Source organism: Maylandia zebra, linkage group LG5, assembly GCF_041146795.1.
Source record: "Maylandia zebra isolate NMK-2024a linkage group LG5, Mzebra_GT3a, whole genome shotgun sequence".
In the NCBI taxonomy this organism is placed as follows: domain Eukaryota; kingdom Metazoa; phylum Chordata; class Actinopteri; order Cichliformes; family Cichlidae; genus Maylandia; species Maylandia zebra.
This window is the reverse complement of record NC_135171.1, coordinates 27,868,233-27,895,951: the sequence shown is the minus strand read 5'-3', so window position 1 is coordinate 27,895,951 and position 27,719 is coordinate 27,868,233. Positions and strand designations below refer to the sequence as shown.

The 27,719-nt window shown below is 41.5% G+C and overlaps 1 protein-coding gene across 3 annotated transcripts; it reads left to right on the top strand.

The window, feature by feature from the left end:
- Positions 1–560: 560 nt before the first annotated feature.
- On the top strand, positions 561–27,616 carry tasora (transcription activation suppressor a). 3 transcript variants are annotated; one of them, XM_023154959.3, is made up of 28 exons: positions 561–983; positions 3,071–3,216; positions 4,841–4,933; positions 5,234–5,306; positions 5,828–5,919; positions 6,897–7,028; positions 8,353–8,483; positions 8,762–8,793; positions 8,951–9,056; positions 10,181–10,284; positions 10,503–10,606; positions 11,258–11,330; positions 12,065–12,139; positions 12,443–12,639; positions 12,723–13,001; positions 14,470–14,653; positions 14,975–15,103; positions 15,262–15,416; positions 16,799–16,979; positions 17,334–17,822; positions 18,853–20,243; positions 20,614–20,736; positions 22,258–22,417; positions 22,612–22,720; positions 23,787–23,965; positions 24,368–24,526; positions 24,726–25,509; positions 25,815–27,616. In XM_023154959.3, the coding sequence occupies exons 1-28, from the start codon at positions 716–718 to the stop codon at positions 26,314–26,316; spliced, it is 6,450 nt and encodes a 2,149-aa protein (XP_023010727.3). In that variant the 5' UTR covers positions 561–715; the 3' UTR covers positions 26,317–27,616. The 3 variants fall into 3 exon arrangements, with proteins under 3 accessions (XP_023010727.3, XP_014268414.3, XP_004548847.3); XM_014412928.4 differs by having other exon boundaries at positions 18,850–20,243; positions 24,368–24,517; XM_004548790.6 differs by having other exon boundaries at positions 18,850–20,243.
- The last annotated feature ends 103 nt before the right edge of the window (positions 27,617–27,719 follow it).

Below are 27,719 nucleotides of genomic sequence, written 5' to 3'. Positions count from 1 at the left end.
CCTATGGACTTTTTAATGTCTACAGTCTCAGATCAACACAGCCCTGCCCTCCAGCACTATCAGCAGCAGGAGCAGCAGAAACCCCTCAACAGCAACATTGTACCCATCAGGTAAAACATAGGCTACGTTTGCTTTGCATTGTCGCCACCTCACAACAGTGATATAGTATGATGCGATCCCATATTAGATTCTTGATGAATGAATGTGTGTTGTTGTTATTCAGTCTGGTTCAATGTGCCCCTTTTTAACTTTGAGCACCCGCCCCTTTAAACGTCTCTGCACGGCCCTGCTGCTCGGCTTCTTATTTTCCCTTTCAGTGGCCCTTTATACCACCATTTTGTGCTACACCGTGGAAAAACATCGTGGGAACTGTCGCAGTTTTAGGCTCGGGGCTTTGTCCTCCCTGAACCCTGACATGCTTTATTTTACAGTTTATTTACCCATCGCTGTTCTGCGTCCACTGAAACCGTAATGAAACTGTGGGGATGGGGTTCGTTTTCCAGAAGATGGCAGCATTGAGATAACCAGGTGCAGCTAAATCTCAGTGAAGAAGATCTGCGCCCACAGGAAGCATGGTGCGGGTTGAGTGCTGCTCCGACTCCCTCCGCTGCGGGATTAGGAGGTAACAGCGGTGTCATCGCGGGACTGTAGCAGAGACGAGGTGCCGGAGTGACGGTTGAGGAGAGACTATTCCGTTACGTCCAAAATACATACAATGGACGACAGCAGCCTGCCCCGGAGGGAAGCAGGTCGTTCGAGGAGGGTGTCTGCTGCTGCGGAGCTTGGAGCTAATGTTAGCCTGCAAGATGGCGAGGTGATCGACCTAACCCCTTCCAGAGAAAGTCAGCCTGGAGCGGACAGACCGGGCGCTGCTGGCGGGAGGATGGAGAGGAGGAACTCGGCACCTCACATAGTCCATAAGAGGCATATGCCCAAGGAGCCCTACAAGTTCCACATACCGAAGAAAACTGAGGAAAAGAAAGGTGGGCCATTGTGTCTGTATATTAGTAAAATTACACCATAGCATTCAGGACTTCTCTGTGCTAATTTGTTTAGATTTGTTTTTTACACCTGAAACACTGCCCTGAACCTGAGTTAGCAACGGGGAAGTTCCATTATCGGACGTGCGAGTATCAATTCGAAAACGTTGTTTTCTCTTCTTACATCGCACAACATGACGGTTGTGTCCACAAATGTGTATTTCATATGTCCAGCCCTACTGTCACCATCAGTTTTACGTGTATCAAACTCCGTACAAGCTCCAGTGTGTTTGAGTACACGGTTAGGCTTAGTGAGGGATGCTAGGAGTTAGCGTCACCAGCCAGTTAACATTAATTACATGCTTGTAAGTGCAACAGGTGTTTATTTTTCACTTTATAGATGATTTTAGGCTGTTTGTGAGTGAAAGTAAATATCCACGCATTCATGTACGAAATTATAAGCTGCATTTTCCCCTTTATGTTGACATTAGCTTCTGCTAACGAGGGTTAGCTAAAGCGAGGTAACCGCCTCCTTGTTTACATTCCAGTTATAAGTGTCCAAGTGCTCACATGTACTTTGCGCTTTCTGCTCTTGTGTTTATGGCTACTGTCATCGTGTCGACCCTAAAATGGGATCTTGAGGACATTTTTTGGCGCTTTTTACAGAGTCTACTATAAGATTAAGGCTAAAAGTTAAATGAGCTTTGAGATAAGGTTTGGTGTTGTGCTTTTTAGGGATTGTTGGTAGGTCAGAAAGATGTAAGCCTGAGACCATGGTAATTTATTTTTGCCTTGATTAGCACCAAACCAACACAATAATTTTGGCCCGGGAGCCAGTTTTAAAGGATGTCATTGCATATATATCCCCCATGTACTCCATGCAACTCCCTATCCTATCCTATCCTATCCTGTCCTACTCAAACTGTTATGTTCCTTGGTACCTTCCAAGCAGTCTTTCCAAGCCTAATAGACCACTCCTACTGAAAAAGCCTCCTTTAGTTCAAGAGAAATCTTAGTTATTTTCTTTTTCCTCCTTTGAATGCATCATTTAACAAACATAGTTAATAACCACCATGCTGATGATTATAGGGTTTTTTGAAGCAGTAAATTCAAAGATAGTCAGGCTATGCTGACATCTTCTTTATGTATTATAGCTGTCTGAGACCACAATTTGAAACTACCACCACATCTTTTTGGCTTGTGTTTGAATATTTTGTCTCAACCCCGGTGTTGTAGCTGTGGAACGGACAAATATGTTGTGGGTTACTGGGGGCATTAGCTCTTTTTGTTAAATCACATATTAGTGTTTGATGCTCCAGCTGAGCCCTCTCCACTCCGAGGGAGGCAGCTGCTACAGGTTTTTCCTGTTCTCCTGAGAATCTGGCTAAAAAAAGAAAAAAAACAGCACCTGTCCTGTTGTAATTAAGCCAGTCTGTCAAATATTTCTGTGGGCCTCCTTATGAGGAGCCTTTGTGCTCAAAGCGACATAAAGGGTGGGGCATATTGGTGGCTTTATTTCAAATTTTACAATTTTGTCTGATATACGTGAACAGCAGGGTTACTGACAAGAGCAGTAATATTCTGTACAAGCTCAAGTTAAAGTCCTGTTATTTGACTTGAGTTTATGGTCCTTCTAGAGGCAAGTGTGTTAAAGTCAGTGATGACCAGGACTGACCAGGGAAACTGAAGATACGGTTGAAAGAGCTCCCCCTCAGCTCGTTATATGCCTGTTACACATACACAAAGCAAGGCATCAAGTTCAGTTACCTGCAAACTAGGGGTGTCATGATATCAGCTTTTCATGGAATTAATATTGTGGCCCATTGCTTACTAAATCTGGCCCCTTATCTCTTCCTCTGTGGACACCCCAAAAGAAGTTACATCATCAATTACTTGTCCAGTGGAAGAAAATGTTATGTTGAACAGAGAACACTGCAAACAGCCAAACACACCTGTTTCTTGCTATGAAATAATGAAGACAGTGTAAAGGTATATATGTAAATTATAAAGGTAAAATGGATTCATCATTCTGAGGGATTATTTGTGAAAGTGGTTTTTATTGGCTCTAATCTCTCCGGTCTTTCTTGCAGCTCTGTTCCAGTATGTCTCCACTGAGTCCAGAGAGTATGAAGACATGATGACTATCCTGACCTCCAGCTACATCGACACTAACTCTGCTGGATGCTTTACGTACTCCATACCTCGGCTTGTCTACAGTGAGCTGCTGGAGAAAGAGGTGAGAGATAAACAAGTCAGAGTCGTGAATTCATTAAACAACTAAATGGGAGGGAGGGGGAAATCAAGATCACCGTGGGTTACGTGCAGGGACTACTTTACTTGCAGGTTGTGACCACACGTCTTTGCTTGGATGGTCTGGTCAAGTGGTTTTGTAACAGTTTACTTTGTGGGCAACACAGATGATAGTACTAAAAACAAAGAAAAACATTGTCTCACCTTTCTTTCCATATAAAGAAGTTTAACTACGCATTTAATGCTTGATATATCTTAAGACAAATAACCGCAATGTAAATCTTACTTTTATAATGCAGAAAAACTGCCTGGAATATAAAATAAAAACCAGAAATCTTTTTAGTCAAAGAAAATGTCTTTTTTAATGCAAACCGCCTCTTAAAAAAATCAAATTCTGTAGTAAATATATATATAAAAAAAAAAGGGAATTTGTATGTTATTTTAAGGAATGCTGACAGTAGACAGCAGCTCATTTTATGCCCCTTAATGGTTCATCATTTACTTACAGGCTGTAGTTGATGTCTTTGTCAGTAAGAACATTATAAAACAAACACAAGATTTAACATTCTCCAAAGCTGTGCTGTGGGTTGGATTGGACGATTTGGTGTGTTGATTTTGGTTTCAGGGCCTTATGTTGAAACCGCTGGTGTACTCTGACTATTCATTTTCTAGATCAAAGTATCACAAAACCACTCTGCTGTCTTTTTTTTTTTTTTTTAACACCTTGCTTGGGTAGATAACTTCCTTTCCATGAGAGAGTAAAGAGCAGTCATAAGCAAGCTTCAGCTGGTAGTTGGTGACGTAACTTCTTATGGGGCGTCCACACAGGAAGAGAACAGGGGCCAGATTTAGTAAGCAATGCAAATTAATGTGATGCCACAAAAATTATGCCAGTATTACTTAGCTGTAGATCCTGTTAACACATCTGTCAGTTAGGGAGGTGAATGAACAGACATTGTCACAGTACAGTAAGCAGTATAACTGATTCGATTTTAGGAAGAAAAAAAAAGTAATTTTAATCCTGAATTCTGAAATCATATATTTCAATATTAAAGGAAGTAAAAGGAGATGTTAAAGGAGATTTAACCTCGACAAGCTAATATAGTTAGCTTAGTTAAAACAGAATCAGTTCTTATTTAGTGTATTCTGCTCTGTGTATTTGTCTTGCACGATCACGCAAAATAGATTGTTCATCTTTTAAAAAAAAAAAAAAATTCCTGGTTAAATAAATAAAAGAAATTAAATAGAAATATCGGGATTGGGGTACCATGGACATGTGCAAGTGTCAGTGCAGTGCTCAGGAAATGAACAAATCAATATTTCACTCAATAAAAACTACTGTTTATTTACACTGAAATGAGCTGAACACATGTGAATGTATTGCCTGTATTTGCATGGTAGAGCAGCTATTTCAGAGGCCATGTTTGTGTTGTGAGAAAATTTAGGTCTTGGAGTAAGAATTATGAATTGGATAGGTTTGTCATTAGGAAAAGCTGTTTAGAGAGATGATATTGTTTGTTTAGTGATCATTGTACTGATCGTTTTTGTGTGTGTTTGTGTTTATGATTGATCACATTATTTGTGTGTGTGTGTGTGTGTGTGTTTTTAAGTTTGTGGAAAAAAGGAAGGAGATGAAGGCAGAGGGGAGGACCGATAAGGAGCTGGAGGAGTGCTACTGTTTCCTGTTGACAGACACTCAAAAGGTAGGAGTGACACCGAGCTATTGGTTCAGTTAACAGTGGTTTTGTTTGTTTTGGCCTTTATCCAGAGACATAGTCAATTTACATAGTTGATTTACTTAAGGGAAGTATGTATTTCTTAGAAGATTTCTTCTTAAGAAATTAAGTTTACAGGGAAAAGACACTGCTTGTAGTTGTTCCTAGAAAACTGAATGACTGTGTTTTCTCTGTAAAATAACTGGGATCACGCCAATAAACCATGTCCTTTAAGACTGAGCTTTCATTATATCTGTGATCTAACTTGTGTTTTGTTTATTGTTTTAGCTTCCCCTGCTCTGTGAGAAGGGACTGTTTGTGGGTCAAAGCTGGATCACAGTGTTGGGAAACCCCAGTAAAGGTAATAGTGCACAAATGATCTACATATTGAGTTATTGTATGCTAAAAGGAGAAGTCACAACAAGCTGATATTGAATTTATTTTTTTGAATCAGCTTTCCAGTAAATATACAGTTGTGCCTTGACTTATGAGTTTAATTCGTTCTGTGACGGAGCTTAAAACTCAAACTACTCGTATGCCAAATCAATTTTCTCCATTGAGATAAATGAAATGCCATTAATCCGTTCCAGGCCCTCAAAAACGCCGCCTCCGGATGGTTGGAAAAGCAAAGTTTTGCAAAATAAATGTAAGAACAACACTGATAACCGCATAAGGTGAACGAGTGAAACACGACATGCTCGGCAGATGTTGCTCTAAATTTCAGCTCTAAACTCAAAATTGTACAAGAGACTGGGCGTATCTCGAAAAACTTGTTAGTTGGGGCACTCTTAAGTCAAGGTACCACTTTAAAAAAAATTCTATAAGTAGTAATTTTATCACTTTGTGTGTGTGTGTGACATATGTGTCTGCATATGTTCTTAGGAGTGTATCTGTCAAGGTACTCAGACCTGCTGCAGATGAGTTCCTTAACACCAGGAACTACGGGGGAGATTGTCATCTTCAAAGTGATGAAGGTAAGTTACAGGGTTCATATGTGCGTGGAAAAGCTGAGAATGGTCAAGGAATTTTACAAACCTCTAAAAATGTTGGAAAGTTCAATAAATCCACAAAGTCTAGGAAAAGTCATGGACTTATGTTTCACAAGTACTTCTGTAATAGAGTATTTGGGATTCAGGTAAAAAAAAAATCTGTATTGGTCAAATAATTGTATTTTATGAAAAATCTATCACTTTACTCAGCTCCATGTTATTCTCTGTTTAGACCCCAGCACGAGCTGAAGCCTGCACTTTGAGGACAATTGCACAAATACTAAAATAATGCTTCATTAATGTCTTGCTGCATTTATAAAAGCACAAAGTAAGAGCAGAGAAAAGCAAGGACATGAGACATGCAAATTGTTGATTTTGTAGAAGGGATAGTCATCGTCATTAGTCATCATTTGAATATTCAAAATATTAAAAAAAAAACCCTCAAGCAATTCTAGCTGCTATTTTTAAAGTACATAGTTTTTCTTTCATTGACCAACACTTAGTAGGATATAATAGAAAAGTGCAGTATTGAGTCACTGATGTAAGTCAAGAACAGAGTTTGTGAGGAAAGCTTTCTTGTAATTATCGATTTGATTGCTTATTTTATGTTTCTTTGTGTTTTATTTATTGCTGAGTTGTTGTGACTGTGGATATGTCATTTGTTAGATGGCTCACTCTGTAGATATTTAAATTATATATAGGTTAAACATCACAAAACTATTTTGACAACCACCAAACAGCTAAAACAGCAAATGAAAGCAGGTAAACGGAATCCGCAAAAAGACGTAAATACAAAGCGCAGATCCGACGCATTAGAATCTGTGAGCCCTGATGGCGTGTACGTGTCGTCGGGTGAGAAAGCCGGCAGCACACTGATTCTGATAAATCTTTGTTGTTAAACTCAATACGTAGTGGTAGAAATGATTGTAATCTGCAGTGGAATTCTTTGTTTGGCGTTTTAGGGAAAAGTCAAGAGCATCTATGAAAACATGAAAAACCTTCTAGATCCAACGCCTCGCTTTGACAGCCATATCTCCAAGAACGCCAGCAAAGTCACCTCGCTGAACTCATACCGCGCATTTGAACTCACACAGGTAAATACACTCAAACACAGAGGGGAAAAAAAAAACTGAGAAATGGACAACTTACTCTGGGACAAACATAATGTCCCACACATTTTACACACATTTTATCTGTTCAACACAGAAAATTGTTTCAGTGCTTTGAGATGTTTTATAGTCAACAGGAGTCTTTCAGTTGGTTCTGGCGGTGTTATTGGGGTCCGGTTTGTGTTTGGCAGGAATTGAATGTCTGAATTTAACTTTAAAAACAATATCCAGAGAGGATTGTGTGGAAATGACTCAGCTGTTGAAAAAGCAGACCTAAAATTACACGTCTGTCAATATGTATTTTTTGTTTTAAATTGAACAAAATGACATGAAAAATATCTTTCAGCTTCAGATGGTTTATTCGCTAAAACAGGTTTTCTAGTTAAAATGTTTTTGTTTGATGATCAAATTTTTAGTTTCCATATTTGTACTAGGACTGACCTGAAAAATAAATTTTCCATGGTTGGGTTAGGGCTCATATTTAATGTGTGTGTGAATTTCATTTCATGGGTCAGTGTTGTCTGAAATGGAACAGGCTGGCTGTACACTCACACAAATAACAGTTGCAGCATTTGACTCTGATTGTTGTGATTGCCACCTCATTTTGTCAAAAACTTGTCCCATCCATGCACCCATCCATCTGTTTTGGGTGGATCATTGCCAACATGTCTGCACTACCTCTGGATACCTAAGCCCTTTGCACACTGATATAAATGTGCTACCAAAATCTCACTCAAGACGCTGAAGCCACCTCAACTTGCTCCTTTCATCATGGAGAAGCAGCCACAGTATGCTGAGCAGCTACCGAAGGAGCATAGAGAGGTGCTCCGTTTGGAGAAGGAGGCTCATCTGGTGTGTCTGTGATCCCATTTTGGCCCTCTTTCGAATTTTGTCTTTCTTTGTCTTTGCCTGGAAAATAAAAATCAGTTCTATCTGCTGATGAGGATATGTTGTCAGCGCTAATGGTGACATCGTGATCAGTGCATATGACTTATCCTACTTTTACTAGCTGGAATTAATTTGACAGCACCTCTTTTTCTACTCTGAGCCAAGATGGTGACCACTAATCATTATCATTCAAATTATTTTTCAGGTGTTTGTAGTGAGATTCATTTAGTTTGTTCATACTTGTTGTGAATCTACTTGTAGGCAGTGCAAGTATAGACACAGCATGTGTAAATGTGAAAAAGTACTGACATATGCAATCACGTCTGGTTATTGAAGAGGAAAATAAGCGTTTGGGAACCTTGTGAGTCTTTTAAAGAAGCAATGACTGCTTTAAACAAAACCGTTTTCTTGATTATTCCAGCAATACTTCTACGAGTATTCATTCGACGAGCTGCGACAGCGACCTCGCCAGGTGTGCCCGTACGCTGTGGTCTCCTTCCAGCTTAAAGGAAAAGACTCTCCTCTTCCCAGTGCACCTGTAGCACCCATCAGGTATGTGAAACATGTAAATTGATGCTATTCTAGCGAGATGACACCTAAAGAGAGTGTTCGCAGGTTTCCAGGAAAAAGCAGCCAGAGCAGCTTCAGTAATTAACTTTAGAAATGGAGTCTTTTAATGAATGTGCTCTTGTTTTGTTTTTTTTATATTTTATTCCATAAAAGTCTGACGGACATTTTAGACATGGAGGAATCAACAATGGTTCTGAGTTTTAACCTCTATCTCTGTGCCAAAACTGACATGAAGTTTGTAATTTGTGTTTGGTGGGCAGGTCGAACAGTCAGTCAGCAGAGGGGAGTAAAGGTGAGCACTGGTCCCTGTTTTTTGTCGATGTAATCACACCTGAATGTGAAAGGTCACCTACACTGCTTGGATATAAAATAGGAAGCTCTGTGTTTTTTGTTTTTTTTTCTTTTCAGTCTTGCTCTGGTGCTGATGAGGTTTTATTTTTCTCCCACAGAGCATGCTCAGTTCACAGTGTGGACTGGAGACCTGGTGAAAGGCGACCGAGTGCTCTTTCAGATCTCGCTCTGTTCCCTGTCTCCTCCCTTCCTACCCCACAAACTGTGAGTACTGAGCTGACCTTTAGGCTGTTTAAAGCAGTGGTTCTCAAACTGTGGGTTATGGAGTTCCTGTAGGTGGGGTGTGGATGACCAGAAAAGACATTAGTTTGCTGACTTACTGACCAACATTTGTGACTCCTCTTTATCTTTAAAGATGGATTGAAATCTAAAGTGGGTTTTAGATAGACTTGAATGATATAATCAGCTACTTGTGATGTGAGTCTTCCATCCTGCACGTGAACTCCACCATCTTGGACCACAGCTAGCGAGAGTTGAGTTTGGTCTAGTGAAACATAAAATGTTAGCGTGGCTATGTCAGTGCGCCCCAGGGTGGCTGAGGCTACATTGTAGCTTGCCATCACCAGTGTGTGAATGTGTGTGTGAATGGGTGGATGACAGGTTGTGTAAAGCGCTTTGGGGTCCTTAGGGACTAGAAAAGCGCTATACAAATACAGGCCATTTATGTTGCAGATAGGCACGCTAACATTTAGGAGTATATTCGATTCCATAGATCCTCTATCTAAGCTGAATGAGAACCACCACATCAGCACCCTGGCTTACAAGCCCGGAGGTAGGGCAAAACAAAAAAGGAAGGGCTGGGAATAGCCGGTTAGTTGTTACTGAATTTAAAAATACGACTGAGGATATTGGCCACTGCTAAAGTGCTTATGACGTTTTTCTCTCAGACAGATGGAAAAAATAAAAAGCGAGTCACTGAAAAATAATTAGTATATCTCAGCAGTCTGACTGGGTAAAGTGTAAGCATGGGAAACACTGGATGGGGGTGTTTCTTAGAGTGGGGGAAAAATAAAAAAAATTTGAGAAAAGGTTTCAACTAAAATGAAAACACACACAGACATATTCCATCAACACCTCGAAAGCTTACCTGGCTTAGCTGACTAAATTCCATTGTTGGTGTCCATGTTTTCTGTGATGCATTGCGCTCAACTCTTTAGCTTAGCCTTATAAAATAGCTTACCAGCCTGCCTTTAATGATCTGTAATCCCTCGCAGTATAATTTTTACTTTTACTTACTTCGAAAAAACTGCATGCACATTTAAACAAATGCATCCTTACCATTTTAAAATAATTCGCTCTGTGTCTGTCTCACCATGATCCTCCCTCAGACCAGAGAAGCTGGAAATTGGTCATTTGATGAGGCTCGACCAGGTGACCAACCTCCTCCCTGCCAGCCTGTTCTCCTATAACCTCTACAACAGCAGACAGGAGGGTAAGATCACATTAATCCTCTTAGTGATGCCACGTTACACACCAGAACTACAGTCACTTTAATGTTACATAAGATTCTAGTAATCACCCTTTCTGTAACAGCATTTTCACCCTCAGATATTGCCAAAAATCCTTTCTTAGTTATATTTTCAAAATGCATGTGCATTGAGCTTGAAAGAGGAAGTGGATGGGACTTATTTTATATTTTCTTTTTGGTAGTTGTGAAGAACGGCTATTACTGCAGTCTTCTGGAAGTGATGGACAGAAATCGGTCTAAAACCAGCGTGACGAGACTGCTGCATGAGCTGGAGATAAAGCGAGTGGTGGGTTCTGCTTGCTTTAATATCACAGAGGACTAGCAGATTCTCATGTACAGTGCATGGAAGCTATATATGGAAACTATATATCTGCCAGAGTCTTTATTTACCTACAGAGAAAAGCAGGTTGCCTTTATTTGAAACGGCCTCACATCAAAGGCAGCTATTTCACTTTGATATTGCAGGTGAATAGATTGTGAAGTTCTGAGCCATTATCAGCTGAAACTCTGTGATACAGTGATTTTTACTCTATTTTTGAACCTTTACTTGGTGTAAAATGTATGTTAGACAGCAGTTGAATATTCTTGAGTTATCTTGTTATGCTGGTAGGACAATGGTTTGTAATTAAGTGTCCCAGTAACTCATTTTTGACTTTCATTGTGATAAAACTACAAAAAGATTATAAGCAATGCAAAATGATAAGTGGATTTGTGGAAACATTATTTTATCTTAAGAAGTTGTTTGTTGTTGTGTTTTTTAGTTGTTTGGAGAATTATTTTCATGCTTTGCATCACTATTGGAGTCTCAGAGATACTAAAAATTGTAAATATGTCCCACAGACAGCAGCAGTTTGAACTAAGTGTAGCAAGGAAGACAAAAATAAAATGTGAAGAATGACAGGAAGTGTTGAGTACAAGTTGTCTGCTCTCTTTACAGGTTATAGTGACTCCGCTTATAGATAAAGGCTTTCTGTTCCTGTTGTCCAGTGTTCAGATGGCCACGCCCACAGGTAAGGCATGGGACTATGAGTTATACTGGTAAATTGTATGCAGGATAATATTTGGATAAAAATCAAGAGTAAAAATAAATAAATACGCATTTCTCACTATTCAGCGTTATCTTCTCATTCAAATCCAGGCAGTATCTAGCGCTAGAGAAGTCAGATCACTTCTCTGTCAGTCCCGTATTGACCCATTTCATGTTTGCTTCTGTAAATTGTTTTCTTTGCTAATTTCAAACTTGGGCAGATATCAGTTTTTATGTAAGACCGTTCCAGTCTTCATGTTTAGAGTTATTGCCAGCATGGGGTTTGAAGCACAAGCAGAAACATGCTCATTAATGTGTTTGATCCATCCCTCAGGCTGAGCATTCAACTTACTGTAACATCCTCTGATGGAGAGTGTGAATGAAATGTGTCTTGAGGCCATCTCACCTCTTCTAAATTGATAGTAAAATACTGGAGAATAACTTTGAAGGGGAGGGTGACCAAATATAAATCCTCTTTATTGGTGCTTTCAGCCCATTTCAGTGCCTTAAAGGCAGATTTGGCACAATCCAACCCATCGTAATTTTATTCTTGTTTGAAGTAGTTAACCTTAATTTTATCACTGCTGTGAGTTTTCTCTGCAAAGAAAATATTGGTAGATGTCAGTGAAATGTTCATGTACTATGTTTTTGCTGGTTGTATAATTAATTATGAATTTTCTATAATGAAAGTAATAGAGTGAGCTAATGTGTTTTCAGAGAGAGGAGAGAACTGGAAGAGGTGTCTTCAGGCATTGTTTGTTTTCCCAGAGACCAGAGATGTGTCCAAAACTGGTGAGTATCGCCGTAAATGAGGGGCATTCATTTATTGTAGTTGCCTTTTGGTACAAAGTAAAGTTTTATATTGAAAAGAAAATAACAGGAGCATTAATGGTGTCCCTGAAAACCAATTTTTGATGAGCTAAATTAAATTGAGTCATCATACAAGCATTTTTAGTGTAACCACAGTTCACAGGACACTGAGCCTAAGTGTTAATACTGATCATTGACTCTGCTGACAGGGTTAAACAGCTGAATCAACATTATTTTCAACCTAATGATGTTTTCCTTGTTTGTTTGTTTTTTTTTCCCATGTAGCACCGCACTCTGGCTTCTCTTCCCATGATGCCTCTGAGTCTCAGACATCTGGTGCTGCAGTAATGTCACGGCTAAGTCAGTTTATCCCAGCAATGCATCATGCCCTGCTCAAAGTTCGTGCCAACCCCCCTCCTGAGCTGTCTGCTGGTGTGGAGCGCCAGGCACGGGAATACCTCATTGGCCTGAAAGACGGCAAGGTACGACCCAAATCTCTTGAAACTGGCTCCTTCAAATATCCACTTCCCCTGGGGACTGTAACGTTTCTGTGTTTGCTCCCAAGGTTCGACAGTACCCAATGGGTGAGTACGATTCCCAGATGGATGACAAGGAAAAGTCAGTTGCTGCTCCCATACACCATCGGGTGAACTTGGAGGGTTACCTGCGCTCCTACCTGTACAGCCCCGCCTTCTACCTTCTATCAGCAGCTCGGGCCAGGCTGTTATTAGAGGCGCACTGTGGAATTGAGCAGCCGCATCAGGAAGCAAGAGCCAGGAAAAGAGACGCAACAGAGAAGGAAGCGACAGGAAATACTAGGCACGGGCAGACCAACACACAAAAGGTGAACAGTCACACAAAAAAACATAACGCAGCTTAGTAAGTCCACTTGTACTGGTCATGTCCATAAGTATTTGGACAGTGATACAGCTCTGTGCACCAATATTATTTATCTGAAAATTAAAGACTCAAGATGTTATTTTAATGGTATTGAAATTATTATATTGTAATTCAAGATGTTATTGAATTACGGACTTTCAGCCTTAATTCAAGGGGTTTAATAGAAATATTATTCAGTTTGCTTAAAAGTAATTCAGTTGTTTTTTGGGTTAAATGGCTACATTTGGTAGCAGTTTATGGGTGCTCTCAATATCCCCCTCCGGGCCAGAAAGCTCTGGGGAGAACTCTGGGTTAGATCAGTGTTGGAGACCTTCAGCAAGAACAACTTAAATGATCACAGTCTTTTATTTTAATGAAATCCTGTTTCAGCCTCTTCATTTTCCCTCTTCATTCTCTCTCTGCTTCCCTTTGTGGTGGATGCCCGGTAACAAGTTGATGGAAAATTATGGCAAATATATTTTTTTAAATATATATTTTTATATACTCATTGGTTTATTTCTCCTTGTTTCGTTCAGTTTCTTGAAGCAAACAAATAGGCATGTTGATTACATTGCGAATATTTACAAATATTACACTTTTCAAAATTCTACATGAAATCTTTAACTGTTTACCCCTTGAAATCCTGGAGTAACCCTTGAAGCTCTTTTCTGAGCTGAGTGGTTTCTGTTTATATTTCAGCCTGCTTATGGAACCAACTGACTGTGTTTGCATCAGAAGTTAGTGAGGGTGGTCTCTGCCTATGCTGCTACCCCTGGAAAAACCCAGAAACTATTCTAATGGTAGTCAAACCAAATCTTTATTGATCTATACTAAGAATACAGGCGAGGCATTGTTGTTAGAATGTATATTCCTAATATGCTCTGGCTATGAGTAGAGGCTCTAATTCACCTGCTGTTCAAATATCATATCAGGTAGCTTCAGATAGCAGCAGGCTCAGAGGGATAGGGAAGAATCAGAAATATGAATGAGGATTATTTAGATTTGTGAGTCATGTAAAGCTACTTCAGTAGAGTCCGGAAATAAAAATGCGGAGATTGAAATGTGCAAAATAATCCTGCGAAGCAAAATAGATTTCCTTGAGTCATTCACCTAAACTTAGACAAACAGAGCATACTTTTCACTTACTAGTGGTGAAACTGAGGGCTGAAAGACCCACAAACAAGCAGCAACTTATAGTAGTAAAGACCTGACAGGAAATCTCAAGGGAGGAAACTCAACTTGGTGGATTCAGATTTAAGGCAGTTAAGTTGAAAGTCTGGTCAACACATTATGATGTCACATTTTCAGTTTCACAGTTGCATCTGAAATGAGAGCGAGAGACCCACAGTGGGTGGTTTACTGAGGTAAAGTGACAGAAATTGTTTTTGTCCTATGGGGTTGATGAACTCATACCAGTGATGCTTGTTGCTCAGATGCAGCAGCTGATCGACCTTGTTCTGACCTGCAAGAGGAATGCAGAAAATGAGGTGAAGAGGGAGGAAGGAGGGGGGCTCCAGGCTCCAGGGAGGAAGAGGAAGATGGAGCAGCAGGCGGCAGAGAGGGCTCTTAAATACCTGAAAGCATCCCAGGAACCCATAAGGCACAGCAAGATCCCAGGTGAGGAGATGGGAAAAGCATGTCTGCGTTTTTTGATATGACCTGATCCCAGGCTTCATGAAAATCAGCTTTCAGGTCCTCAAATGTAACCTCTAAAGTCATGAATGAACTTAGGTTTGACAGCAAATCCTCATGAGTGAGTCATATTTGTATATTCATGCAACATCAGGGGAAGCTCTTTTTCTTTCGATGATTCTTTTTTGTCAAATTTCCCTCTAAATTTTCTTAAGAACACCAAAGATTGTTTGCTTTTTTCATTTTGTTAACAAGCTCACAATCATTGACTGATGACATGTTTTCTCTTTGGATTTGCCTTCTAAGTTGAAGGAAACCAAGTGTCCTTGTCTCCTGTCTCCTTCACGTCTGTGATTGGCTCATTGGGTTTGAAGGATACTGATTTGAGAGAAGACGGATCTGAACTTGCCACCAAACTTCTGAGCCTGCTAACAAGTGAGCGGATACTCGGACAACATGCTGAAACTTTCCATTCTTCCTGCTCTTCTTTTGGCTCCTTTGTTTAACCAGAATCTTTTAACTCTGTTTCCTTCTGTTATGGAGCAGCTTGCTGCTTACATCTTATTTCAGTTGATTTTTCTGCTCATTTCCAGGCCTCGACCAGGCTGCCAGAGGAACGGCTAATCAGAGCCTTTATGAGGCACAAGAAGATGGGCTGAGGGGGTCGTATCCGTTTGATAAGCTGGCTACAAAACTAGGCCTGCCCACCAACTGTGACATTGATCTGAGAAAGCAGGATGAGCTGGAGGTATTTGATGTTTATGGTGTCTGTTCACAAAATTACTGTCTAGATCAGCGATGTCAAACATGCAGTCAGGCAGCCAGAACCTGTCTGCTGAAGGGTTCAATTCAGCCTACTGGACTACTTTGCAAAGTGCAATTCTCATTAAAGTGCACTTGTTAGTTTGTGGGTACCAGTGTTACACACATTTTTTACCTTCTGTTTCCTGGTAAATTTTTAGAGATGCATTGCAAGGGTTTTCTTTTACTTGTTTTGTTGTTGTTTTTTAGTTTACAGTGAATAAAGCGAATACTGGACTGCAGAACAAAAAGCCTATTAAAACCTGAAGCATATCACAGCTGTGATACTGTTGTGGTTTCCTGTCAAGAGCTTTTAAGGGTCGTTTATAAAATGATCTCAGTGGTTTTTAGAGTGTTCTTAGCATCTTAAGACCAACAAGAGATAAGGAAGATGATACCAGTGCAATCACATAGGTTGTTATGTATTATTTCAATGTATTAGTCATCTTCTTGCCTGCTTTCTACCGGGTGTCCTTCAGAACAGCTTAATTCTTCATGGAATCGATTCAACAAGGTGCTGGAAACATTCCTCAGCGATTTTGTCCACATTGACATCCACAAAGTGAATTTCCTATTCCAACACTTTACAAAAATGGTCCATTGAATCTGGTGACTATGGAGGCCATTTGAATAGAGATGTCATGTTCAGGAAAGGAGTTTTAGATGATTTGAGCTTTATGACATGGTGTGTTATCCTGCTGGAACCAGCCATCAGCAGATTGGTTGTCTGAGGTCATACAGGGATGGACATGGTCAGCAGCAATACTCAGGAAGGCGGTTACCAACGTTTAAACAATGCTCAGTCACTCCTGAGAGTCACAAAGTGTGCCAAGAGCTATCCTCCATGCAGTTACACCAGTGATCCTTTCATGTTGTTTACACCAAATGTTGCAGCAGAAATCAAGAATTACTGGTTGGAAAATTGTTGTTATAAGGCTTCTCATCAGCAGCTCCCAACACTGATCTGTTGTTTTAGGCACCCAGGTGGAAAAAGTCTGACTCACCGAACCTAACAGACGGCTTTATCAAAGTTATTTAATGTTTACACTTAAATAATGAAAGTAAGCAGCTGGAAATTAGCATTACCTATCCCTCTTATGAATATTAGTATAATTATCTTTTAATATTTTATCCCCAAACCAATGTTGTATTATTGTCTTATAAATATATAAGTACTTGCATATTTACCTGCTACAAAGCTGCTTCTATTTGTATTACTTCTAAATAAAGCTCCCACTCTGGATAAGCTTCTTCCGGAAAGTGTCATAAAACAAAACCATTTGAAATCGAGCAGGTGAGATTACAAAGTGTGTTTTCCTGTGTTTGTAGGAGCAGACGGCAGGTAGCGTCAGTAGTTTGGAGGGATTCAGTCCCAGCTCGCACAGCGGGGAGATGAATCACCACGGAGCAGCAGCTCGAGGAGGAAGAAGAGAGTTGGGGAAAAAAATGGAGTTTGATGAAGATGACGATGAGGAATATGAGATCCCGTGGGTCCTCATCCCCATAACAGGTGTATCTGTCTGCTCAGTCAGACATCTGTACTCTAAAACAGACCGTGTGCATTTTACAATAATTTAAAAAAAACAATCAGCAGTCATACCACACATTTAAATACTGTAGATTTTAATATGAAGAGTAAATTAAAGTCAGAATAAAACTCAAAAAACGAAAAAATGTATGAACAATAAAAAGATAAGGGGCCACGTTGTTTACTAACATCCATCATAGGAATAAAGGTTTTTGTGCTAAAACCGTGTCCAGGTACAGTTAGGATGAATACAGCAGCCTGTAGTTTAGATTGCAGATCACAGAGTTGGAGAACTAATCAGACTGAAAACTAAATGTTGGTGTTTTCCGTCTGCAGGTCTGAATTCAGAGAGGTACGCCCTGGGAGACAGGAACATCCCTCACGATCCTCGTTTCCTGCACCTCACCATGGCTACAAGCATCACCACAACAACCAACCCTCCCAGGCAGAGCCCCACCTTGTCTCCTGAGCCCAGATCTCCTCCCTCCCCCTCCCTGTGCCCATCCCCTGAGGCCAGCCTGCCTCCATCCCCCTCCCAGTGCCCCTCACCTGACCCCAGTCCTCCTCCTTCACCCTCGCAATGTCCTTCTCCAGATCCCAGTCCCCCACCTTCCCCGTCTCAGTGCCCATCTCCAGAGCCCAGCCCTCCCCAATCTCCCACACAGTGCCCATCTCCTCAGCCCAGTTCCCCACCTTCTCCTTCCCTGGAGGCCAGCCCTCCGCCCCACACATTCTCCCAGCCTAATGAGCTCAGCCTACTTAATAAGAACCACAAAAGTGCTAACGAGGAGTTGTTAACCTCCATGGCCTCCAGGGAGTTTGCAGGTAACATCACGCAACCTGAGAGCATCTTGCTTAATGTATCAGTGAATTCTGGACTTTAATGCCACCTGCAGTTTTGATCGCCAACTGCAAATTTAAAAATTAATCCAAGTTTATTTTTCCATTTTATGTTGCACCTTTAAATTCTGGGTTATCAGTTGTGTAAATCATTGTGACTGATTTATTTATTTATTTAACAGCTTTAATATATTTGAGGAAGCTATGAAAAATTTACTATTTTTGCAGTATGAAGTACGATTTTATTTTTACCCGTGTTTCTGAGCACTTCTGACATTTAAAATTCCAGATCTGAACAGGAACCTGAGCATTTCAGATGTGTTAAAGGCTTCAGATACCTACTGCAAACTAAAGACAAAGTCCCTCTCACAGTCTGCGATCCATACCGTTCATTTAAAATATGACTATTATAGGCTACTGATGCGCCTGCTCTCAAAAGGTATTAAGACAGAAAAAAGGATATTGTATCTAGAATAGTGTGTAATTACATCCTACATCAAACTGATGCATTCTTAACTCTAAACTTATATTTAATATATCAGAAATACATAGGAGCGGGCGCCAGTTTGTGGAAGCTGCCATGTTCCCCTGCCCCTGAACTTATGGCTAACTGCGTTTTACATATGTGGCTAAGTGTGCAGGAGATGAGCCTTGTTAGTAGAGACCTATTCCCTGAGTATTTCCATGTATTTATTTATTTATTTTCATTTATTAATTCAAACATTGATATTTAGTGTTCCTGTATTGATTTTAACGACTTGTAACGCAGAAAAATTTCATAGTATGAAGATCACAGTTTGTAAGTGTAAGGTGAGACTTTTTTTTTTTTAAACTTTATTATATTTTACATCAGCAGTCGACTGATGTATAGTGCCAGTGCAATCACACGATCCTCATTGGTTCTACTCCTGTAATCCTTCCCTCTTGTAATATATGCTTGTTTTTAAATGGGCTGACCTTCGTGTACAGTTAATAGAATTTGTCTCCAGTCTAACACTGTCTTCTCCTGCAGCAGCATCCAGTGACAAAGGGGAGAAACCTCAGGGTAAAGAAAAGAAGACTGAAGAGCCATGTGTTTCTGCAGCCATCCGTCCATCTATTCCTCCATCTCCAGAGAGAAGGATCTCGTCACCATCCACTGAGCGAGTGAAGGAAGCAACAGAAAGAGGAATGGTTAAAGTGAAAGAAGAAGCGGTAGAAGCTTTGGTGAAGGAAAAAGAAAGTCAGGCAGGTGAAAAGGTGCAGAAACGAGAGATAAAAGCGACTGATGATCATGAACAAGATTTGGAGATCCAAGAGATGGATTGTAAAAAGGGAAATGTGAAGGAGCTGGTAGGTGGTTCTCCCTCCTCAGCCTCTGCTTGCACAGATATTAACAGCATTGTGGACAGACATCTTGGTGACTTCTCCTCTGAGATTCAGCTGCTCCTGCAGGAGGAGAGCACCCACTATAACTTAGCTCAGTATCCTCACTCGACTTTAATCACAGCAACACCTACACCACAACACACAATGTCCTACGCCTCCGTGTCTCAGTTTTCACAGTATGTGTCCTTCTACAACCCCTGCCCTTCCGTGCAGGACTACGTGGACTCACTAAAGGACGGCATTAACAGCATGATAACAGAGTTTGATGATGGCTGGCGAGAGCGCAAGCCCGAACTCAGTGGGACTAACCCTGACTCCACTTTAGCGAATACAGTCAGTGCTTTTGTGGCCAGCGTTCGAGCAGCTAATACTACAGGCAGAGATGACGAGGGGTCTGCTTCCTGTGATGAGTGGACAGCTGCTGACTCTGGCACCACAGTCAGTCAAAGCCTAGCGCTCTCCAGAGGAAATGAAGCGTGGCTGCCAGACAGCACAACCTACAGGAATCCCACAAGTTCTCATGTTTCTTTATCAATTCCTACCCCCTCATCTGGTTTGATCTATGAGCCTGCAAACACTTCTGTCCTCTGCCCTCCACCTAGCACATCACCACATTCCCAGTGGACACCACAGCAGAATGAAACTGTAGAAATCAGCAGGACAATCACTCAAGATGTCAGCCAAACACAGGAAAACAGCACCACGAGGACTGTGCTATGTACTGCTGCTGCTGACAGTGGGGGTGTTCTTCCAGCTAAAAACATTGTTGTGACTCTGCCGGGGCTAGGCGGCACTTCTGACCCTTTGGGAGAAGCTTCCAATCCCTCTAAACCGGCATCCAGCCCGAGCTCTGTACCTGTCGCCAAGCCCAGTGTGGGGACCGCACCCCCTGCCACAGACCTGAGCTCCCTGATCAGCCAGTTGCAGCCAGATGTGTTCAACAGCCTGGTGGAGATCATCAAAGAAGTCAAGAAAAACTCCCTGCAGTTCTACATCCACTGCACTGAACCAGGAGACAAGGTCACCAAAGATATAAAGGTAGCCTCATGGGCAGCTCAGTTCACACTACACGAAGAGCCAAAGGAAAGTCCCCAGAATGTTTTTTTATTTTTATTTTTTAACTGTTTTTAAATTTGGATTTCCTTTACTTATTTATAAATAAACAGCTTGACTACTTTGACAAGATGATCTCAAGAAAATCGCAAATAGAGACTGTTTAACATGTCAAATATGAAAGAGGTAGTGCCAGTTATATTAATGCTAAAGGAGCTAAACACAAAGCTGTTGCTGCTGCTGCGTACGATGAGTTGACCAATTTTCTTTGTTGGTATAAATGTGTATAATCTCTGGTTAAAGTGAAGAGTTATTTTATTTGTGTTTATGTTTTGTGTGTGACGTTATGTTGTAGGAACTCCTGCTGAAGCAGGGTAACGTGGAGCAGAATCCGATCACCTTTCTGAGCCAAGAAGACCCTGACAACAGGCTCCTGGTCATCATTAAGAACAAGGACATAGCTGGACATGTACACAAGGTAGTTAACAGCTGTAAAGTCTTGACGGACTCTGCTTTAATCCACACGTTTTGTCTGATGATGACTGCGCCGGTTGTGGTTAAGTGGAGCTTACTGTGGTGTACTGTAGACATCAGCTGTTTTCACTCAAGCTCTCCAGGCCTCGTTTTTTTTAAGACACCAGGCACTGCTGCATGTGAGTGAACCTGCAGCTTCTTAGTACAGTGCAAATAAAGGGTCTAGTAGTCCCGTGCAGTAAGAAGTCTCATGTGTCCTACCTCCTACGCAGAATATTTCCAGCAGTGTCAACATGTTTGAAGCGCAAGTGGTTTGGGCTGTGAGTTTACCTTTAAGGGAATGGGATTATATTTTATGTACTGATTTTGTCATCTTTGTTCTTTCTAAATGTACTTTAAGAAGTTTGTAGTGCAGTAAGGGTAACATGACACGACACAAAGATTAAAAAAGGGTATTGATTTGTAAATAATTGGACATGAGTAACTTAAGCTTATTATATAATATTATACTACTGTATATTTCAAATGACCTCAGCAGCTCTTTCTCTTTCTCTAAAGATGTAATGCATTCTGGGGTCAGCTTAAAAGAAAGGCATATGTGAAATGTAAACCTGAGGTCAGAGTTCAAATGTGATCTTTGGATGCAAACTATAATCCCAGAGTTTTAAAAATAAGTTTAACGTTATTTGACCTTGCAGAGGTCAAATGTAATGTTGTTGCTCACTAGCTGTATAAAGTTTCTGTGAGATTTGTCCATTTGTGTAGCTCTTCATTATTAACCTTTATTTAACCAGGAGTTAACAGACCTGTACAAGCACCCCTTTGATCACACAGAACCAGAATCAGTTTTTATTGAGCAGGTTGTGTACACATAGAAGGTAGTAGGGCTCCGATTATTTCTTTGCTGTTTGCACAATACTGACAACGTGACATCAACATGACACAATAACGACATGTATACCAGATTTATGTGCAAAAGTGCCGAGTCCAACCCTGTTGGAATAAATTTTGGAATATATATATGTATGTGTATATATATGTATATGTACTTTTATACTGCAAAGTAGAAGGAGTAAAACCAATGCAGAGGCTCGTGTGATCACGCTGGCATTATGCATCAATTATGTGCTGACTTGATGGCCTGGACAGGAAAGACCAGCGCACTTAGAGCTTAAATGCTCTAACACAACACTTGTGTGCACTTTTAAATGTAACACTGCAAACAAACAATGTCTGTTGTGATTTCTGCCTTCTCTGTGGCAGGCGCTAACTATAGGACAAAGATTAGTACAAATACCAATGATAGGTTTTCCACATATTTTTGATTTTAATATGTATGTGCAGTATGCTGCAGAGGTTCCTGCAGTACTTAGCTGTCAGCGGCTGCACTTTTTATGTGCCACTGCTGTGAGGAATTGAGTTTTTCATGCTTGACCGATGTTTTGCTGTAGATATTGAGTCATGAGAAGCCCACATTGAAAACACACATACAGCAGCTTTGTTTATGTGTTTGTGTTGCTGTCAGATCCCAGGGCTGGTGTCTCTGAAGCGACACTCCGCTGTGGTGTTTGTGGGAATCGATACGCTGGATGACATCAGGAACAACAGCTACAATGAGCTGTTTGTAGCCGGAGGCTGCATCGTATCAGACGAGCTGGTCCTCAGTCCAGACTGCATCACTCACGGTAGGTCAGAGAATCAGAAAGCAGCCATGTAAATGTATGTATGTATGTAAATGTAGTGGGAAAAAATCACATCTACACATGGAGAAAATTTTGTTTTTCACAAAGATAAAAACAGATTTTATCTTTTCTGTCAATCAAAACAAATGCATTACTTATATAACTGGAGTGTTAATTAATGAAATGCTTTTCTACAGAACGACTGGCGGCACTGCTGATGTTCCTGGAACAGCACAGTTCTCTAGAGAATGTTTGGAGGTGGAAGATTCACTGCAAAACGCACAAAAAATTAAAAGAACAAGCCAGGTAGTAGATCTGCTTCTCACTGTGTAATGAACAGCCTTTAGCCATTTTAGAAACTATAGGTGTCACATTTCAAAACAAGTTTCTTTTAAATTAGTTTAGGCTTTACAGATTAACTGCTATATAATTCTAGCAGGATATATAAATTTTACTTTAAAAACTTTAAAGGAATTAAAAGAATACATGTGAAACTAACCTTAACTGTAAACAGGTCATTGGTGACCTTGTGGATAAAATGTCACACTATTCAGTATTCCAAGCTGGAATACATTCTGACTGGAGAGGTGTGGTTGAATGGTAACAAAATACATAGTATAACGAGATTAAAACAGCTTTATAAAAGTGCACATGTGCTTTAACACATTATAAGAACTATACAATAATTTAACTATACACTTAATTTAAATATATAAATATAAATACACAGTACAGTACTGGTACAGTATAGTACAGAGACAGACAGGCAGAGAATTGATGAGTTGAGTATGGTGATAGCTTTGGGGAAGAAGCTATTCCTGAGTCTGTTTGTTCTGGCCCGTATGGATCTGAAGCGCCTGCCAGAGGGCAGTAGGTTGAAAAGATGGTAGCCGGGGTGGGTAGTGTCCTTCAAGATGTTTCTGGCCCTGCTGAGACAACGGGAGTGTTAGATGGCAGACGAGGGCAGGGGACAGCCGATGATTTTTTTGTGCTGTATCTACCACCCTCTGCAGTCCCTTCTTGTCTTCCTCCGTGCAGCTGGTGTGCCACACTGTCACTGCATAGGTCAGCAGGCTGTCGATGGTGGATCTGTAGAAGGTCACCAGCAGCAGGGCGTTTAGTTGCTTCTTCCTGAGCACCCTTAGGAAGTGTAGCTACTGTTGGGTCTTCTTGATTAGGGGCGTGGTGTTAGCTGACCAGGAGAAGTCTGCAGAGTTTTGGACGTCAAGGAATTTGAAGGACTCCACTCGCTCTACACGTTCTCCGTTTATGTGCAGGGGGGCAGCTCTGTTCCAACAGTAAGATGTTTGAAGAAGCATCTACATCCTCCTGCTGGCTGAACGTGGATGATTTGTGTATGTTTGATCATCAGATTCAGGAGAGAAGCAGCCAGCCTGCTGGATTTGCTGTCAGCTTATCAGAAGCGGCAGATCGTGGAGTTCCTCCCTTATCATCACTGCGACATGATGAACCGTCAGTCGCCTGACCTGGACTGTCTAATCGAACTGCAGGGACGATACACGCAGTACCGACACACGATCTTCCTCACAGGTACGTATATGTGAGCAGGCGTGACTCTCAGGGCACCTGATTAATACTGGTGACTGGTTACCTGATTGCAAACTAAACCCAACTGAACTGCATAAGCTTTTACTTTTTGCCTTTCCTATTTCACTTGACTTAAAACCATAGGAGCGGTGTGCCTGAAGTGCATTTATAGGATGATAAATTCCACCAATAAACATTTGATCATTTGATTGGTCGGGTGGTTAATCAAATTTTCATGTTGTTCATGATTTTGGCTTCAATTAGTTATGAATGACAAATCTTCATGTTCTGTGCACAGTATGACTGCATGTGCAGCGGCTCAGCTGACTGTTAAGTTAATATGTCATGTGATTAACATGAGAAAATAATCTCATCATTCTTTTTTTAAATTTTTTTTTTATTCAGAGCATCATAATGAGAAGTTCACGGCCTACTCCAGCGGGGGCATCATTGTTGCCAATATCGATGAAATTCTGCACAACTTCTCCCAAATAGTTGGTTGTCATGACATCAAGGCAAAGCAGCCAATCATAGATGACATGTTGTCTCCCAAAGGTGCCAAAGGTTTGAAATGTCTGCTCTACCATCTCTCCATCTTTTCTGTTTCTCCTACTTTACTCCTATACTGACACTCCTTCTCTCCTTCCGTCTCCTTCTCTTCAGAGTCATGTTTTAAAGTCATGTTTTAGAGATAACATGCATTCATTTAACTTTAAATGCAGCCCTGTCATCCATTCTGATGGGAGTACTCCTCTCTCCTCAGGTGTCGGGGGTCAGCTGAGTCATAGTGACTGTGTCTCGGGTCCTGAATGCTCCCTGTCCATCTTTCCAGAGCACAACCACTCGCTCTCCTCTATCACCCAACCACAGCAGCTTCCACAGCCCAGCTCCGGCTTCCCAACCTCTGTCCCTCACCCCTCTGACCAGCTCGTCCCTGACGCCTCCTGTAAGGACGGGGTCCCTCGCCACTCGGACGCTGACTGTGAGGTTCTTCGACAGGCCATCTTACAACTGCGGGCAGAGCGTCAGGCGCAGCTGCAACAGCTTCAGCAGCAGCAGCAGCAGTTGGAGTCCCAGGCAGAGTTGAGCATTAACCCTGTGAAAGGCTTCCTACACAGTCCCTCCTCTCCTTTGGGTCAGGGAGGTCCTCCTGACGCAGTACAGCTTACTCCAGGCAGGAAAGCCGTGGCAGCCACACTGGACTCAATTCACTCCGTACTGCAGCCAGAGCTGAGCAGCAGGAGAGAGGACAAGGTGGAGCCTGGTACAGAGGGATGGAGGAGAGGAGGAAGTGCAGGGAGAGAGGCTGAAGATCAGAGAGGCAGCACTCCAGTGCGAGTGGTGGGCTCACAGGCAGGAAACCAGGCTACTGGCAATAATGGCACGCCAGCCTTTCCGAGCAATCAGAACGCAGCTGTAGTGACAGCGTTGAGCAATCAGACACACAGCGAAGCAGATCAACATGGAGAGCCTGCGTTTTCCAAAGCAGACGAAAGTAGTGCACCGCCCTGCACCACCTGTCCAGCAGAGGGCGAGGACAGAACAAGGTAACATAACACGCTGGTTTGAGTCCTGCTCTTTTTTTACAGGCCAGTTTGTAATATGACTGCAATATTAACACTGTTCGAGTATTCATATAAAATACAAACAGAATTTTTCGACTTACCTTTAGAGCCGCAAGTGGCCCTTAGTGCAACTGCACTTTCTGGCACTTCTGTGTACACTTCATTTTGTGGCCCAGAGGTTTCCATGTGATGCTGACATGCATCCATAAAAGCTGTGCTGATTTCAGTTTTCAACCTCTGACAGTCCGGTTCCTGCTCAGTCTCTTCTTCTGCTTCTCTTTCTGTAGTGAAACAAAAGCCAGCTATGAACAGCCAATAACAGAAGAGGCAGCACCACCGGGCAACAGTGAGGTACCTGGAAACATCACCTCGGTCACAAACCACGAGAGTGTCTCACATCCTGCTCTGCCCCAACTACAAATCCAGCACCCTCAGCAACATGTGAGCGAGCAGCAGCAGGGTGCTACACACCTGCAGTACCAACCGCCCAGCCAGCGGGGCATTGGTCTCCTTCACCCCCACCTACCTCGAGTCCACAGACAGCCTTTTCACCGGGCCCCCATGCTGGGGCCCCTGAATGCCCTGGGAGGAATCAGGGGCCTCCTGGGGCAGCCACCCCTGTGGCCTGGAGGTTTAGGCCCTGTAGGTGCTGTCCCGCTGGTCTGGGGTTTCCAGCAGGCAGCTATGGACTTCACGGGTCCTTCACTGCTGGGAGGGTACCACAGCCCTGCAGGTCCGGGCGGCTTCAGGTACAGAGGGGGGCAGCGAGGAGGCTTTAATGGGACGTAGACAACCAGCAGATTAAACTATGACCCCAGAAAACTAACAGCCTGGAGTCTGAACAGGCCAAACTCTGACAGGTGTCCACGCTCTGTTTCCAACAACAAAACAAAAAAGATCATCGTTTTAGCCAGGTTATTGCACCACAAAAAAAATTCATGTTGTTTGTGGTTCAAAAGTGGAGTAGAGTAGAGTCTTAAAGTATGCAAGCTTCAGATGGTTTGTATAGTCTGCTTCTGATCCTGAATCATCCCAGGAGGTCAAAGAATCTGCATGTTTCTGTCAGTCAGGGCTCATCACCTCTTTTTATGTGCAAGACCGTGTCTTGAAAATGCCGCACACTAATTTTATATCAGTGCTGCAGGTCTTTGTACAGTATTCAAACTTATAAACACAAACTTTTTCAACCTGTACTCCTGCAGGGCTGTTCTTAAACCCCAGGAGATATGTGAATGTGTGAATCAGCAATAAGTTGTTTTCTTTTAAATCAAGTTTCTGATGTTTTTCATTTAAAACATCAAAAATGTGAAAATGTTATTTCTCACATAAAAATATTGACTGTCAAGCCCTCCTGTAGTTGTTTTATGCACCTAAGAGTGACTGAAATGTCTGAAGACATTTGTCTCTGATGGCTGGCAGTCTGAGATCAGATCAAAAAATGTTGTCCTCAACTATTTTCTGTCTCTTACTGAAGTTCTGCAGCCTCCAAAAACCTCAAAGCACCAAATATGTATGTCTGTTTGAAAAACACTGAAAGATGAAGCCCTTTCTCAGTTTTTGGACATGATCGAGAGATAAAAACAAGCACAGCAATTGGTGTACCTCAGTCACAGAAGAATTCAGTACTGATGTGGATACAGGGCAGGTTCTGACTGAATGAAGGGTCTCATTTAAATCAGTATCATCTGGACCTTAAGTGTGACTCTTATTACTCTGAGTGGTAGTCCCATTTTCCCAGATTCCCTGAACGCACCAGTTTCACACTCTGGGAACGTTTAATAAGTAAAGTTTTTGTTTTGTTGTGAAGATGTTTTGTTTTTGTGGAAAATGGCACTGCAGAGTAACCTGTACCGGAGGCTGACAAACAGACTGCCTCATACCTGTGGACGATGTTTATATCCTGTAAAAAAGTTTAGTTTGTACAGAGTGTTTTGGTTGTTACACTCTGAGCTGTTTGTGTTAAATTTTATGTAGGGAGAGACTCTGGAATGGACCGGTTTTAACTTAAAGCATTTTTTATGTTTTCTTTTTTATATCAGATTTTTTTGTATTAAAATAATAAACGTTATATAAAACTTTGTGCTCTGAATGCAGTTCTAACAGTCGGCATTAATGTTGAGGTTTTCCAAAGTTTCTGACTGATATCTTTTTCCCTTTCCTCTTGCACGGTGCTGCTGTGGCGCTCTTTCTGC